General features: G+C 33.6%; 1 protein-coding gene across 4 annotated transcripts in view; it reads left to right on the top strand.

Annotated features, from left to right (window-relative positions):
* Positions 1–14692, top strand: part of Nprl3 (GATOR complex protein Nprl3) — a 61918-nt gene that overhangs the window by 29736 nt on the left and 17490 nt on the right. For all 4 annotated transcript variants that reach the window (XM_035371577.2, XM_035371574.2, XM_035371576.2 and 1 more), the window contains 3 exons: positions 5075–5181; positions 7558–7687; positions 7775–7952. In XM_035371577.2, coding sequence (XP_035227468.2) covers positions 5075–5181; positions 7558–7687; positions 7775–7952 — 415 coding nt within the window. The remainder of the gene's footprint in view (positions 1–5074; positions 5182–7557; positions 7688–7774; positions 7953–14692) is intronic.

Raw genomic sequence — 14692 nt, 5'->3', positions numbered from 1 at the left:
GTCTTCGCGCACCAAATTGGTTTCGTTGTTGATATTCGCGTCTTCTTTCAATGTCCGCCGTTCTTCTACTTTCAAACTGGATTGCTAGCTCAAATAACTTTTCCAGTGTAGTCGGATTTCTTAATTCAATAAAGTCTTGCACTTGGGGCAGTAACCTCGGCAAAATCACTTGAATTATCTCAGGATCCGGACGGTTTCCATACAAGAGTTTGAAGACGTGAATTTTTCTTAAAATAAAGCTTGAGAGATTTTCGATTCTTTGTTGATATATGCTGAAAAGTTCCGTTTCTAATTTCGCACGATCCCTTACGACAGGGAAGGCTTTTAGTGGGGCAGTCTTGAAATTTTCGTAAGTATATGTGGGACTTCCCGCTTGACCCAAGAGACTTCTGCCTATACATTTGAACCAATTAAGCGCTTGGCCCCTCAAAGCGCTGGTAGCTAAGGTAACTTTTTGAAACTCCTGCACGGGGTAGAGCATGAAGTGGTCATCCAATTTTTCCAAAAAACTGGTTACCGGTGAGTTTCCATTAAATGTTGCTTCTGGTTTCATCGAAGCGCGCATGGTCTGGATGATGTAACCAAATCCTTCCAGGGCGGCAGCTGGCATTTCTGGATTCTGAGCCGCTTATGCAGGCAGCACAGGTTCTTCTTTAAAGTCGGCCATGGTTATTCTTCTTCGTTGGGCGCCACTATCAGGTTCAATGTTCCGTCTTACTTTCTTTGGGAACATGCAAGGACCTGACTCGGAACAGGGAGCTTACTAAAGCTATGTTCAATAACTGTGGGAAGTAGACAAGATACACAGGAAGGGTATACAAAACCCTTTATTTTTCACTCTTTACAATAATTTCCGTACTTCGGAATACAGAGACCAACTACTTGTGGTCTGAACGTAAGAATATAAAAATATAACTAAACTCTAACTTAAATTTGGAATAATAAACGTGGAAGATTGGCCGTATATTAACAGGAAGCCGTATGTACGAGGGCTATCCAGAAAGTAGATTACGTTTTGGAATAAAAAAATAAACAAAGTATAGGAAACAAATTTTATTATATACAGATGAAAGCCACACTCAAATACTACTTTTCTACATAGTCACCATACAAATTAAGGCATTTATCGTAGCGATGTACGAGCTTGGAAATTCCTTCGTCGAAAAATTCGGCCGCCTGCGCCTTCAACCACTTCGTTACCTCTTCTTGCAGCTGTGCGTCGTCATCAAAACGCATTGATTGCAATTTCGTTTCACAGTTCACATGTTTCACCCATGTTTCGTCACCAGTAACGATGCGATCGAGTAAAGAGTCACCATCCTTATGGTAAGCGTCCAAAAAGTTCAACGCTGCAGCCATTCGCTGATTTTTGTGGTCCTCTGTCAAGATTTTTGGAATCCATCTTGCACAAAACTTGTGGTAACCAAGCTTTTCGCTGATGATTTCGTGCAACAAACTTCGCGAAATTTGTGGAAAACTCAAAGAAAGTTCCGTTATTGTGAAATTTCGATTTTCACGGACTTTAGCATCGACTTTTTCGAGAAGTTCGGCGGTCACTATGCTGGGTCTCCCACTTCGATCTTCGTCGTGAACTTTGGTTCGGCCATTTTGAAATCTTATGACCCACTGACGCACTCCACCTTCAGTGATAATGTTGTCCCCATACACTTCACGAAGCTGCCGATAGATTTCTATCGGTTTACAGTTTTTTGCAGTCAGAAACCTTATTACTGAGCGCAGCTCGCGGGATTTTCAATTAACGCAGACATTTCAAACCGTCACAGTATCTGAACGGAGCACAGCACGAACGTCTCACTAGCACGGCTAGATGCAGACTGAGCTGCGCAACGCTCTGACCCCAAGATGGCCGCGCTAGCCCCGCCCCTGGCGGACACAGACGGAAACGTAATCTACTTCCTGGATGGCCCTCGTAGTACAGAGAACTGTTAACACTACAATACGTTTAAAAATTATCACGAGGATTAAACCTCTGGCCTGGAAAGCAAACAGCAACTGAGTAAAACTTCTAAGGCAAGCGGCCTGCTTCGACTAACTCCTTCCTCTCGCTCGCTTGGCAAAAAGCCACAACTTAAGTACTTGGCGTTCGCCAGACAAATTTTGCATAAATAAGTTAACGCTTTTAATTCTGGCCGGAAATAGAAAATAAGAAGTGATAGTAAAGATTTAAAATAAAATAAACGTTAGTAAAACTTAAGATCCTTACAGATTTCCCAATAGTTTAAAATCTTTAGTAACCTAAACAGATCTGAGTTTGCTAATAACAAAATATAAGATCTACCAGAAAATTATGTTCATTTCGGAAGTAAAAAATAATACATTTTACATACCTATAATAATATTTATTGTGAAATATAATTTCATATTTAAAACTCCATTACTTACTACCTCTCGCCAGTATGATGGTAATTTGTAAATAACATTTTTGAAAGATGTCTTGTCCTTAGTGGCAAAGAACTCAAGTAGTGCTTGGCTGACATTTGCTTCAGTTTCATATTCCTCCCCCCTTCAAAAAATTTTGCAAGGAGAGAAAAAAGTGGTAATAGGAGAGTAGTAGGTATGAGGAATATGGTGGATGCAGCAGAATTTCTGAACATAGTTCTTGAGATTTTCTGACGAGTCACCAAAGTAGCATGTGATCTGGCATTCTGATGATGCAGTATAATATGTTTCATAATGAATAACACCAGCCTCTTTTCTTTGACTGCTTCGGTTTAAATCAGTAATTTGCTGACATTATATCTCCAAATTGAGCGTTTAGTTAGGTTTCAAAAGCTCATAATATATTAGTCCTTTGACATTCCACCATATACACAGCATTATCTTGTTCAGGCTCAAACTTGTTTTAGGGATGGATGACGTAGGTTACTTGGTCTGACAGTATGCTCTTTTCGTAATGTAGGTAATCCATTTTTCATTACCAGTTATCATTCGGTCCAAGAAGGGTTTGCTTTTCTTCCAAGCAAGCAAAGATGAACACTTGAAGACTCTATCACGCAAATTTTTTTGACATTACTCATGAGGCATCCATCTAGAATATTTATAAACCACTCCTAATTTCCAAATGTTGTCCAAAATGGTTTGCTGAGTTGAGTTAAATTTTTCCACAATCTCCAATGCTGTCAAACAGTGATCTTGCTTTATCAAGGTTTTGAGAGTATTGTCATTGATCAAATATGACCACCCAAAGTGTGGCTTATCATTAAGGTTGAAATCACCACCTGCTTCAGAGTTTTCAAACCATCTCCTGCACTTTCTATCCAAAACTTCATCTCCATCAAAAACTTCCACTAAATTTCTACATACTTTTGTGGCATTACTTCCTTGTTGGAATTCGTATAAAATATAGTGTCTAACTGAATTTTATCAGAAACATGTTTTCATGATCGCTTCTCTCTTAATAATCAGATATGACACTTTTGTTTCAGTTTAATTAGAAGAGCACGTGTATGTGAATGCCAGCTTTGTAAAGAGAGGCATCCATATATATCTCAAATGAACATGTGCACATACTTTGAAATAACATTATGGGCTAAAGGTTTCTGGTAGACCTTACATATATTAACTTTTCTTGCTCATTCATATTGCTGTAATCATCAATATTGAATTGAACAAACTTTTTCAAATGATCAAATCATGCATTTCTTTTCTTTCCCCCCCTCTCCTTTTTTAATGCATATTTTTTGCCCTTGTGAATCAATAGACAAATGTTAATTCAAAATTTTAAAACTTTTATGGGCCAAACCTTTTATGGTCATAAAGTGTAATTTTGCTTTGCAATTTATACCATTTTACTGTCATTTTAAACAAATGGTTATCAATTTTCTGTGTACGCATTCTGTTGTTCCGAAAACATTATAGGACATGAGTAGTAATTTTGTCACATAGTGGAACATCTGAATATTGCTTTAAAAAGTTTTCTCAACTTTTTTGCTTATTATCATATTGCAGATTAATGCGTAGCAACTGAAAATGCATGAAATTTGAGGAAACAGCATGATACTTTCATAACTGGCAAAATGATGGTGGTATCATTTGAAATGAGAAAAGTTTACAAAGATATATAACGACACAAAATGTTTTATGCTTCCAAACTAATATATTGTTACGTTTTTCTTTTTCTGACACCAGTTCTTGCGTTATTTTCTTCGTTCACGTTCGCACGGACGGGATTTGTGGATTTGGAGTGAATAATGACTACACTTGATGAAGTACTGAAACACACTTTATTTAGCCAATGTTAATCAGGACAGCTCTAATAACACTTTTTACAGTCGTCGAAGATCTACTATAAACACGTTGGAACAATCAGTGACACAGCCTTCACACTGTCAGGCAATAACGGTGGAGACAGCTTCACTGCAAAGCACCTGAGTACGGCTCTTAACTCTGCTTGGTTGTTCTCGGAACTCCACGTACTCTCGAGACTCTCCACACGATGCACTCGACGATACACAGGTGTACAGCTCTCGACTCCGCACAGTCTAAGACAAAATTCGATGATGCACTAAAAGACTGTCTCGATGCACTCGACGACCACCTTGCCGCTAGACTTCGAGACATTCGCTCAATGACGGACTATCAGCTCGCTAGACGAGGCACACACACTAACTGACTGTGGACCAGCAGGATTTATATAGCTTTCGGCTTGTGTTCAGGAACATTCTGGGCTAAACCGGTAAGAATTCGTTCCAGAAGGTTCTCCAACCGTCCATGGTATGCTGCCAAATATCGCCAAATGGACAATTTCTCGCCAAATTTGACAACCCTGCCCTCCTTTGCCATTTTATGGCAACCCTAAAACTGCTTTGCGGGGAAGCCATCTTACGGCGCCTGTACATTTCGTAACAGTATTAAAAAATTTCATGTCTTCTCCATTAATTTGAATTTTGGTGTGTGCAATGTTTGAATTACTTCTGTTTCTAAAAGTGCATGCCTTTGATCTACATAAAAATATTTTCTGATTTATTTATTCAATATATACATATGTATATATATACATTGATGTATTTTAAATATGTGATACATTATTGATATTTGTAAATTTTCTTCTTAGGTTTTTCAACTAGTCAGTCATCTACTTTATTGGGGCAAAGCAACAATTATTTATCCTCTGTGTGATAGCAATGTTTATGTAATATCACCCTATGCTCCTACTTACATGTGAGTATTATAGATGAAGTTAAGCTTATTAAATGAGAAAAGTGTAAAATTATAGAAGTTGAAGAATTGGATCTGACTGGAATATTCTCTATTATGGCACAACTCATGAGGGCTGTCTGTATAAGTAAAAATGTATTCTACGGTGATCTTTACGTATAGACTCTAACTGCTACTCCAACAACTACTACTGCATTTTCTGTGGAAATTCCTTAAAGGGCAAAGGAATTGATATGGAAAACGGAAAAAACTTATTCCTTCAGTTATGGTTGAAATGCTTTGCATGCATCATGTGTTAAGTTGATGGCCTTGTTGATTTAATTATAGTTCAGAAAATTCCCATCCTTATCTTTCCAGTCAAGTACCATGCAGGGAAGAGCTTGTTTATTCTGCCAGTTCGGTTATGAAAAGAAAATGTAATTCGTGTTTCTTGCGAGTTATGATTAAATTGGAAGTTTTTTTAAGTTCTTGAATTATGCCACCTCAGAATAAAAGGTTAAAATTATCAAGCTAGAAATTTAAAGACTCATATTATACAAAATTTGCATGCATTAAAGCATCAGAAGTTTATGAAAAATCTTGCAGCTTGCATTAGTAACAAAGATTTTTAAGTGCATATAGCATTAAAGGTGACTGCTAACAGCATGTATTTTCTAAAAGGCATAAAGAAATTAATGCTTAAAAAGTGAAAGATATATCAAATTTCTTCATAAAAGGCAATGAAACAGATTTTAAAAAAGCCAAATGCAATTTAATTCAATTTTTACTTTAGACTAGTCGAAGCAGTTTTTGAATGCAGTATTTCCGAATTTTGCTATAGACAAAATAAAACCTCATACAAATGCAACCTGTAAAATAATTTTTTTTCTACTTTTAAAAAAATGGACTGTATTTCGAACAAATTTAAATATAAATGCTCTTGAAGTCATTATCATAGAAAAAGTAAAATACAGAGAAATAAAGAACCTTATTACAGAAAAAGATTTAGTGATATTTCTGCTTGAGCAATAAAAGGAAAACTTTTAATTAAATATGCATATAATTTAAAGGAAGTAATTTTAATTATTCATTTCTTTGTTTTGGATTTTAGTTTAAAAATTAATAAACAGTGAATTTAAAAAATGTGCCTTATAAATGCACATTTTCAAAGTTGTAAAATAGATCTGACTGGAATATTCCATTATGGTACAACTCATGAAGGCTGTCTGTATAACTCTCTCATTTTTGATCAAAAACATCCTGGAGAATGGAACCTGTAATCTTGTGTCTTGTTTCCCATCCCACATTATTCTAAAAAGTGCTTTCAGTTTGATAGATTTTAAATGCTCCCAGTTTACAAATGCACTGCCATCACAACAGGGGCGTAGCTAGAGTGGGCATCTGTCCCCGGGCACAGAATCCAAGGGGCGCCAAACTGATGTTACGACATTTTAGAATTAAATGTTTTCCATCCTTGGCAAGCAGTAGAGGGCGCAAAATCTTCAGTTGTCCTTGGGCGCTGAAAACCCTAGCAACGACTCTGCATCACAAGCAGTTGAGATTAAATTAAGAGTCCATCATCAATGTAGCCAGACTTCATTAATTGGAATACAGACTGTGGAGGGTACAGTTCTCGCATAAACAAATTGGGGCAAACACTAAACTCAATTATATCAGTTTCTGAAGCATAAATTAATCCAATAAAAAAAGTCTTGTTTCTATTACAGAAGTGTTTTGATAACGTGTCTCTTATACTGAAAGGTTAGTAATTTTGGAAGAAAAAGTTACAACAAATTATTACAGGAAATTTTTAATACTAAAATTGTTAATAATAAGTTGAATGTTAGTAAGTACCAGAATTCTATTGTGAATTACCATTGCATTTTAAAACAAATAGTTTCATTTATTCAAATTTTAAATTTTAAATTCTTAAACTTTTGTATGATTTCCTTGGAGATGTAGACAAAGAAGACTTTGATTAATTTTCCATCAAAAAGTTAAATAATTTATCTTTCATAATTAAGCTTTGTAATTAGATCACAGTAGTTTCTGAGAAATTTTGCTGAAGGACTCAGAAAAAATAACAACAATAATTTAATTACAAGAGGAATGTTGAATTTGATACTGTTGAATTCTTATGCCCTTGAAGCATAACAAAGGTGATTAATAAAAATTACAGGGATTTTATGCTGTTTTTCCAATAGAATACAGGTATAAAGGGAACTTTATGCAATAAGATTGATGTAATTTATGTAATAAGGTAAGTAATGTATGTAGAATTTTTACATTAGTAAAATTTTCCATTTGTGGATATTTATCTTGATTTTTTTATATTAAAGACCTCATTCTGTGTACATAGATGTTGTTTTTAAGCAAAATTTATTGCATGTACTTTTTCAGACATTCATTACTTGAAGCAAAATTTGCTGAGCGTTTTCCAAATGTCCCTTTGTTGGTAATGCTTAGTCAGTTTTCCTTGCCTGTTTCCCTTAGCAGCTTGGATAGTCCCATGAATTCATCATACCAACAAGTAGGTTGTATCATTTGTTTTAATCCTCTTATAGTAAATAAAAGCAAACCAGAAAATCATTAAGAAGATGTATATATTTTGTTAAAGGCTCAGCGAGTTCAAATGATAATATGGATGTTACAACATCGTCTTTTGACTCAGCTTCATACTTATGTTTATCTTATGCCACCTGAACGTTCCTCATCTTCTTTGCGAAATGAAGAATTCCCAGAAGATTCAATTCAAACTAGAAAAACAGTTGGATCTTCAGAAATGGGAAGCTCTTGTAAGTTCTTAAAAAAGTATTTAGTATTAAATTTAAAAAAAAATTCCTGTCAGTGGGTGAAAATAAATTTTAAACAATGTAACAGATAAATGATAACTTTCTAAACAAGTTTAATATTCTTTAAATAATGTTCGCTGCTGCTGTTGTTATTAGCACCTATGAAAGGCAGCATTTCTGCTCAGGCTTTCAACTTGACATCTGGCTGTGGTAGAAGTTTCAGTCTACCAAAAATAGCTTAAAGCTGAGATCATTAATGCTTATTATATCTTTTAACTAAGAAAAAGATGAACTGTATGGGGGTCCCTCCATTTAAGGTCCAAAAGTATGTACATGCATGTATTAAGTTTTGTTAAAGGAATTAGAAACTTTTTAATTAGGTATTAAGAGGAAAAGCCAGTTAAAATTAATTGAATAGTTAGTAATTGACTTCAGAACTACTAAGAGCATCAAAAGAGTGTATTTACAATTCGTGTTTTATATTATTATTAAATATTATATATATTAAATTAGTTATATATATTAAACTAATCTAATATTTAATAATAATAATAATATATAATATTTAATATAATATTTAATAATTAGATATTAGTTATATATATTAAATATTAGATTAGCTTAGGTTACTTGAATATGGCAAAGCATGTGAGGACTGTCTTCCTAAGAATGGGGGATACCCTTGGCCCCGACCTTAATAACTAGTAAAATTTTATAAAAAAAAAAAAATTAAAAAAAAAAATGTGTACTTTTGATCTCATGGAATTAGATTTCTTAGATTTCATATACAGTAACATTTTGTTTACATCATTTGAGTTTTATTTCAAAATAACAAAAATCAGAATTCTTGGGAAAATTTTTATTCAGGTTTTAATGCACATAAAAACAAAGGAAAATATATGAGCTATAAATTACAGTTATTACAATTAGTATAAACAATGTTATAAAGCTTTGAAGGAGGAAATATCATTGTGACTCTGTGAATATTTATATAAAACCGATTATGTATGCTGTAGTTATATGGCAAGTGCTAGCTATTTTGTTTACATTTACATGAAGGAATTCTTCATGAAATTCTCCATTCACTATATGACATGCTTTAAAACTGGTGTATACCAGACCCTTTTGTCTGCCTGCATCTAGTTGATATCATGAAATCTCTCTGTTCTTATACATTAAATTTCCCCGCTCCCCAACTTTAAGAAGGAGAGTTTGCAGGTTAGCTAGCTGAAATATTAATTAGCCAACACTTGTCAACCAGATGTCATCAAATGAGCAAGAACTCAACAGTTGGCTGTCAGGGTGGCTAAGTAGCTTTGGCTTTCAGCTTTAAAGAAATTCTTTAAAATTTCTTATATTGAAATTGATTCAGACTAGATGTTGGCTCTCACAATTAATCCTGAGATGCTGCTGAACAAAAGTTCATGCAGAAAATTTCAATTAGTTGGGTAGTGATATTCATTCAGACTTTCTGTGAATGAAATGACAACACAAGATTTTAGTATCTTGACCAAGTGTTTTGCAATACACATGTATCACCAGAAACCAAAACAATCTAATGCCAAGCAAAATTATTATTACGTGTTTTGTAACTGATATCTTTTTAAAACTCTCCTGTTTAATTTTTGTATCACAGAAAATTTTTTAAAAATTCCTTTACTGAAGTCTAATTTTTATTCAAATTTATCATGTTTTAAGTTGTCTGCTAAACCTGTGTAATATGATATATTTGAAGTTATCGATATATTTAAATTTAATATGTATGTGAGAGGGAAATGAGCATTTTAATGATGTTGGTGATTGACACAGATGCATAATTTCGAATCTTGGAGCTATAAAGATGTAGCAGTTATTTCAACTTTTCACATTTTTAATGTAAGCAAGAAAAGTGCCAACAGCAAGCTCGGAGGACAGGGTAGTACAGAAGGGTGAAGATAATAGTTCAAAGGTTAGGTTAAGAATGATGCAGTTTTGGTCAGCCTTTTGGCTAGATCAAAGTGTAGTATCTCCTTCACTTTATATTCTTATTAGTTAATTTAGTTTTCATTTTGCAAATTCTGTTGTAATTTTTGAAGCATTGTGTAAGTACTTGCTTTATTAGTTTTACATAAAAATCATATCACAAGCTTTAAGTTTGAAATGATGCAGTTAAGAAGGATTCATTATAAGCATGCTATCTTTTTAGGATAAAAGTGGAAATAGCCAATTTAAATAGGAAACTTAAGGTGGTGTTGGAAATTAAAATGAAGATTTCTTAAATATATCTTAAAATGCAAGTTTAACAGATGGTGTTGGAAATTACAGTCAAGATTTCTTAAATATATCTTAAAATACAAGTTTAATGGATGGTTATGCTTTTTTTAATAATGTGAAATATATGAATAATAAAAGACCACCATCTAATGTTTCCTTATTTAATTTTATGAATTGCATAACTGCTTTAATCTGGTCATGAGATTTGTTGACACTTGAACTTTGTGAACTTATTTTTTAAAAAAATGTTATTATCTTTTAAAATTTAAATACTATTGTAATAAACACTGTTTCATTCCAAAAATCTGTGTGTTTTTTAGCTCTTGAGAAAATTAGCAAGAGAGTTATGTCAAATATTATCTTTATTGACTTCCAGACTGCCAGTAAGGCACTATCTTCTGTGTCCCTTAGTGGTAAAAAATGACTGTTTGATTCCCAGGTTATTCCTTACTTTCTTTTGGAAAGCAGAGGACACATTTTTTACAATACCCAACAATTGGAAATGACCTAAACTTGGTGCATGGCTTGACCAAGTTCGGATCGGACTCATTTCAGTCACACTTCCTTGTTGACTTCTATACTATTAATAGACTCTTTCAAACAGCATCAGTCTACATCAGTGAAACCTTATCTTGAACCTTCCCTCTAGCTGGGAAGGTGTTCTTTATTGAAAAATTCCTGTTCCCCATTATTTTTCTAGAGATGCAGATGTAGCAAATTTGTGCCTCAGAACTAGCAATAACTATTTGACAAAACATCTCCATTGTATGGGTGCAATGGAGACAATTCATTAATGTGTTCGTTATGTGGCTTGACTATCATGTCTAGGGATCACCTGTACAATTGCTCTGATTTTATTGACATTGTGGACAGTAATTCTATGGATGATGTCACCTTTCTGCCTTCATTAAGACATTATTGGGCTGTCCGAAAGAGACTAATAGCTGGAAAGTTTGGAATAGCATTTAAAAAAGGGTAGTGAGAACTTAGTATTTATGTAATTATCAACTGCTATCTCTATTATAATACACAAAATTACACTGCCCAGTTCATATGTCTGATTTGTAAATTAACGAAGGAGAGAGAACTTTTATAATTTATGTATTTTTAAGGTGACTGTGAAATTGATTGAAATCACAATTCTTTTAAAACAGTTATACTGTCAATTTTCCTATTTTATTCAGCAGTTTTAAACAAATCATCATTTGTTTGGTATTTGGTTTCAATGGTTTGCCATTCGTATTAATATCATGCAATATATTGAGTTAGCAATTAAGTAATTAACTAAATTAAAATTTCATCTATTAAAAGGAAGCATATTAGCTGAAAATATTTATCATTACATAATGGAAAAATCAATAAATTCCCAAAAGAATATCTCTTAGAACACATTTGCATAAAATAAGCCAATTTATTTAAAATTTTTATAGGTAATAAAAGCAGTATGCCATATTGATAGAATAATCACAATCGGAATAGCACTGAAATTGGTGCTGAATAGGGTTTTCTGTCATTGATACTCTTGCAAATTATTTTTATGTATATATATATTTATACATATATATATATATATATAATGATATTTTTAAATCAATTGATTAAATTAAATTCTATTAATATTGCTTAATAATGTGTTGGTGATTCTCTACCTAAATTGCATCCCTGTTCCTAAATTTTGGCAAATCCTTTCTTTAGTATAAAATATATTAACCTGTTGGCGCCCGCCAAGTCGCCAAACTCATAAATCTGTCATATTACATAAAGTCCTTAAGAACACTCCTGATGAGAAGATAGCGTCACCTCGTGATTTCAATTAATATCGCTGATTGGATGAGCCTCGTGGCGCACACATAGGTATAAATAGGGCTGAAGGTACGAGGAGAACGCTTGTGAGATGGATGCTGAAATAAACCTACCACTTTATATTTCATTCCTGTTGCCCCGGCTGCACAAAACAAATAATGTATGAGAAATTACATTTCAGAAAGTCGACAGGATACCACCTTCAAAGGGATTATCTAAAAAAGAAGATACCCCAAGGATTATACGGATAAAATGTTATGCACTTTAGATGAATTTGCCGCTGTGCGACTTCTATGTTTCTACATTTTTCTCTAGGCGTTCTTGCTTCAAGAGAATCATCCTTCTGTTACCTGTATTCTGGTATTCTGCAGATTATTTTACGTCCAGAGAAGCATCCTTCTGCCCCCTGTGATGCGTGATCTGTGTTTCCATCAAAAGTTCGTCGTTCATCAAATGTGCTCTTACCGTTGACCTACTTTTGAGGATGGAAATCTTTCCCTACGTCTACGCCGTTCCTGTGTTGCTCTCGAGAGCTTTGTGCTTGTGTGGTGATTGATTGTGTTTTGCGAAAATCTAATCAAGAGTGCACAAAAATGTGTATTTTCGTGTCAATTTCATCACTCGTATTCTCGTCACAATAAGTCAAACAGAAGCAATTAGTAAAAAGATTGGCGATGCAAATGATATTATTACTATTGAATTATAATTACTGATTTAATAATAGTGTTTTTATTTTGAAAATTTTAAAAAGTATTATTTTGGTATAAATATATTTTAAATTTGGTATTTAAAGGATGTATTTTGGTTTTAATATTGTTTTGGGAAAATTTAAAGAGTATTATTTTTGAGTTAGTTTTATTTATGAAAGTATTATTAAGAGAATAATGGCTAAGGAAAACATCTCTGATCCTGATGATTCATTAAGGGCAGCTAGCGCTGAACCTGAAACAAGTATAATTCCCTTTGACGCGTAGAATGATATGGATTGAGTACTTTAACAAAACTCATTTAGATAAAGATGAAACGTGGAAGCTTAATAATGTAGCTCGATATCTAAAAGGTAATGCACTTAGCGTATATGTCAAAAACTGCCATAAAATTACTAAATATGTGGAATTAGTCCAAATTTTAAAGGAAAAATTTTTTGACCCCACTTTAACTACGTTTGGTGATTTTGCCAATTACAAGTACAATCATAAAGAGAACATAACGCAATATTTTCGCAAAAAAAAATAGATATTGGTAAAAAATTAAATCTAACTCATGAAATGATCTTGGAGGGTCTGACGGATGGCCTTCCTATAGAATTAAAATCCTTAATGACGATCAACGCACCCTCTGACCCCATCTCTTGGCTTACTCATGTCCATAAGCTTATTAAGATTAGCGAAAATCAACAAATCAAAAGTGCACCTCCCAGGTTTGTTACTCCGATTGGGAACAGTTCCCAAGATTACAATCGATTTAATAGAAGTAGAATTTCAGCTTCAAGCTATGAAACTACTGTGAGTCAAGATTCTCCTAGACCCAACAATTTCCAACGTTTTCATAGACCAAGTAATTTTTATAATCGGTTCAGTGGTCCAAGATTTACATGCCATCATAATTATAATTCTCAAAATAGATTGCCATTGCCACCCAGTCCCTGTAGACTTTGCACCCGTAACGGAATCCCAAATGCTTTTCACTGGTTTCAGGTTTGTCCTTTCAGAGGGGAGAGATCTGATACACCTAATGTTACGCCCCTTGCAATAGAACCAACCCCAGAAACCCCTCACAGTAGTTGACTATTATAGGTGTCGGGATATTTGTCCAATAAGAAACATCTAGAATGTGTTGTAGACAGTGGTGCCACCATATCAATAATTTCTTCCAAAACAGCTAGACAATTACGTTTAAAAGTGCAAAGAGTTAGATCATTTTCAGTAACCCAAACTAAAGGAAAAATAATCTTCAACAAAATATGTTGTATACAAATGAAAATTGGACGGATTAGTAACCAAATTACCTTGTTTGTTCTTGATAATAATTTGAATTATGTAATTTTAGGACTTTATGAATGCAAATTATTTGAGTTGAGTATTGATTGTACTAATTTAAAAATTAAACAGAGAGCTATTGTACTTAATGATGACTGTCATTTTGACAGCCGACCCATATCTCTACACCTCCAACTTCAAGGTGGTACAACAAATGTTTATCCATGTGTTAATAATGATGATGATGTAAGAAATTTTCCAACCTGTAAATCTCAGACTACAATTCCAAAGGAATTAGTTTCTCAGTCTAACATTTATGTGAAAAATGCTGTTTCTAATACTGTCGATAACAAAGAGTATAACTTGGAAAAACTGTTAAATGATTATTCATCTGTGTTTCCTAAAAATAAGTATGATGTAGGAAAAATTAATATTGAACCTCAATGAATTAATTTAAATTCTGATTTGCCTGTATCATTAAGACCTTATAGAACATCCCCTATGGAAGAAGAGGAAATTAAGACCCAAATTGATCAATTATTACAAGCAGGTATAATTAAAGAAAGTTGTAGCCCATATTCGTCCCCCGTGACTTTAGTATTTAAATGGGAGGAAGGTAAGAAAACTAGATTGTGTATAGATTATCGAAAATTGAATTCCCTGGCTAAAACAGATGCAAACCCTCTTCCTCGCATTGACACTTTGTTA

This window comes from Stegodyphus dumicola, chromosome 6, assembly GCF_044657685.1.
Source record: "Stegodyphus dumicola isolate Sdum_Otavi_A_Nest chromosome 6, ASM4465768v1".
NCBI lineage: Eukaryota > Metazoa > Arthropoda > Arachnida > Araneae > Eresidae > Stegodyphus > Stegodyphus dumicola.
The sequence above is the reverse complement of the archived record's forward strand: the minus strand, read 5'-3'. Positions and strand labels throughout refer to the sequence as shown.